The sequence below is a fragment of the Tupaia chinensis genome, unplaced genomic scaffold, assembly GCF_000334495.1.
Source record: "Tupaia chinensis unplaced genomic scaffold, TupChi_1.0 Scaffold149892_1, whole genome shotgun sequence".
Lineage (NCBI taxonomy): Eukaryota > Metazoa > Chordata > Mammalia > Scandentia > Tupaiidae > Tupaia > Tupaia belangeri.
Genome location: NW_006209736.1, coordinates 102,532 through 105,396, shown reverse-complemented (window position 1 = coordinate 105,396; position 2,865 = coordinate 102,532). Strand labels below are relative to the sequence as shown.

The 2,865-nt window shown below is 47.2% G+C and overlaps 1 protein-coding gene across 2 annotated transcripts in view; it reads left to right on the top strand.

The window, feature by feature from the left end:
- Positions 1–1,582, top strand: part of LOC102490373 (doublesex- and mab-3-related transcription factor C1-like) — a 43,026-nt gene extending 41,444 nt beyond the window's left edge. For both annotated transcript variants that reach the window (XM_006171578.3, XM_006171577.3), the window contains exons 6-8: positions 114–180; positions 355–496; positions 965–1,582. In XM_006171578.3, the coding sequence (XP_006171640.1) occupies positions 114–180; positions 355–496; positions 965–1,086 (331 nt within the window). In that variant the 3' untranslated portion in view covers positions 1,087–1,582. The remainder of the gene's footprint in view (positions 1–113; positions 181–354; positions 497–964) is intronic.
- Positions 1,583–2,865: the final 1,283 nt, after the last annotated feature.

Below are 2,865 nucleotides of genomic sequence, written 5' to 3'. Positions count from 1 at the left end.
AATCTGGATTCCAACTGCTACATGCTACAAAATCGGGCCCCTCTCTCTGTGTACTGGTGATATGTGTCTGACATTGGCTTTGATCTTCTGCACTCTCCTCTCGTGGTTTCTAGATGCTCAACTGTGGTCCTCCAGCCCTGTGCCACCGTCGGCCCTCTTGTATTCCGGCCACAGGTCCTGGTAAAGGAGTGGGGTCCAGCACCCGGGGAAGGGTGGGACTTAGGGGTTGAGAAGAGCGGAAAGCCATAGGAGTTGGTACGGGGACTCGAGAGAACTGGGAGTGAGAGACGGTCACTGGATGTGGAGGAGGTATGGTTCCACAGCCCCCGTTCTCTCACGACCTTTCCTTTTCAGGCCGCCGAAGCTGCTGGCCAAGCTTCTGCCCACTCAGAGTGGCAGAGGAAGTTGGAGGCTGCTGAAGCCCTGCTGTCTCTGAAAAACTCTTGCCCAGCCCCTTCCGTTTCCATCTCCATGCACCAGCCCTGCAGTCCACCAGGTAGCTTGCTTCTTGAAAAATGAAACGCAGAGTTGGGAGAGTTGGGGTAGCATGGTGGTAAGTATGTAGTACTGGGAAATCAGGATCTGTGGATTGCAGCTCCTTGTGGACAGGAACTCAGCTCCTTAGTCTGCCTCATGAAAAGACAGTGGAGGGCTGGTCAGTCAATCATCAGTGTATCAAACTTTTGTTCAAAAAAATAAGTGTCCCTGCCCTGAGGTTGAGAAACAAGGAAACTGAGGCCCTGAGACTTATAAGGGCTTGCCCTAGAGTATACATCATGGAAGAATCAGAATTCCTGACTGTGAGCCCAGAGCTTCCGACCCAAACCCAGGCTGTCTGCTGTGGTCTGGGGAAGTCACAGACAAGTGACAAGGAACTAGTCTGGAAAGAGGCCCGCCTTCCCCCTCCATGTAGCTTCTAGTCTAGCTGTGGAACCTATATGAGTTCACATGCTGTGTTTTGCAGCTCTCTGTGAAAAACGTGCCCAGAAAGGAAGGGCTGGAGGAGCTCTGAGGAAGAACCAACCCATGAGGAGGCAGAGAGGGAAGGCTGAGCATTTCAGAACCAAATTGGTGGAAGAGGCATGATGTGTGAAAGAAGAAGGAATCCTGGGGGAACTGCTGGAACAGAAGAGCATGAGGCTGGAACAGAAGAGGATGAGACTGGAACAGAAGGGGACTGGGCAAAGGAGGCCCAATCGGGGGAAAATGGCAGGTTAGGGTTAGAGGCTATTCCCAAAATGGTGGGTGGTTAGGAGCCAGAGAATGCTTCTGGTCTAGAGAGAAGCATATTCAGATAGTGTGGACTTTACGAAAAGGATGTAGTGACTGTAATGGAGGGACTGGGGGAGGCAATGGTGTTGACAGAGAAACCAGTGAGTAAGAGGCCTGTGCAATAGTCCAGGTGACAAATGTTACATTGGGTAGGACGAAAAAAAAAAAAAAAGAGAGAGAGAGAGAGACATAGAGAGAGATAAAGCTGGCTGGGAGGGACTTATGAATGTGAAGTGAACTGTCTCAGGCTCCTACCTGCCTGCCTGCAGCTCCTGCTGGAGACAAGAGACTCCAGCTTCCAAATCCCTCTCTCCGCCCTAGACCTGCTACCTCTGTCTCACTGCCTATTGGACATCTGGGATGCAGCTCCCTTTTGACTTAGGAGTCTAGATGAGGAGGCCTTGCTAGATCACTGCCTATTGGCATCCTGTTTCTGAATGTGCAAAACGATTTACATCCAAAATGCTTAAGGTCTTTTTTAATCCCTCAGGTACTTTATAAGCCTTCAGACCCTTTTAAGTTTATGATCATTCATTTTGCCAAGGGATGTTATGATTGCATCTCTATCTTTTACTCTTTTAGATGCTGGGACCTTTTAATGTCTCCTATAAAACAGAGTTGTTTAATATAAGTTGACCAGTCTCTAAACATGACTTGCTATGAGGAACACCAGGAGTTATATTTTTTTGTGACATTGTAGACTTACTTGTGCCTTCATGTATGCATCCTTATGTTACTTGAGTGCGTGTCTAGTTTAATTTGTCAGAACAAATAATAAAACTTGTTGTAAGGCACTGAGTTACTGGTTGTTTGTTACCACAATGTGACTTACACTATTCTAACTCTAATACACACATTCAATTCACGCTTCAGACTGAGACTCACCGTACTCAGTAACTCAGATATCTTAATATGATTAGGTGGGAAAATAGCAAGAGTGAAAATGAGTAGGATATTTTTTTCATGGAGCAATTAAGCACCTACCCTCTCCTTGGCATACTTTGTTTCCAGTTGTTCAGAGACCACAAATTGCTGTGCCTGCAGGATCCAGCAGATCCTGTCACTGAGTAGAGCAGGCCAGATGGGCTCTGGCTAACTGACAGTGCACACTCTAGCCAAGGGGGCAGTGGCCACTTGGCTCTATCCACTTTTTTTTTCGGACCGGTGGTTGCCTGGGATTCTAGATTTCCATGGAAAACCGCTCGATTTAAAATCATTGGCTCAGGTTCCTTCTTTGTGCCCTATGTACATAGGAGTAAACAGACATCCATGCAGGACAACTCTGGCCAATGGAATGCCAGTATGATTCTAGTCCAATGTGAAATGGACAGTGCGGGAAACGGAGGCTGCTCAGGACAAGAATTTCCCCAATAGGGGAAATGGATTGTTCCCTGACTGTACTAGAAGGGTCCATGAAATGTGAGGACACATCATTATCTAAGGTTTATTCTGTGCTCACTGTATGCTAAGCACACATAGCCTCACAGCCACTCTGCAAGCTTAGTGTTCTTATGGCCAACTTGACCCATGAGGGAGTACACTCATAGTGTGAAGATAGTTTGCATAAATGTTCCTGGGTAATTTTTATCAGAA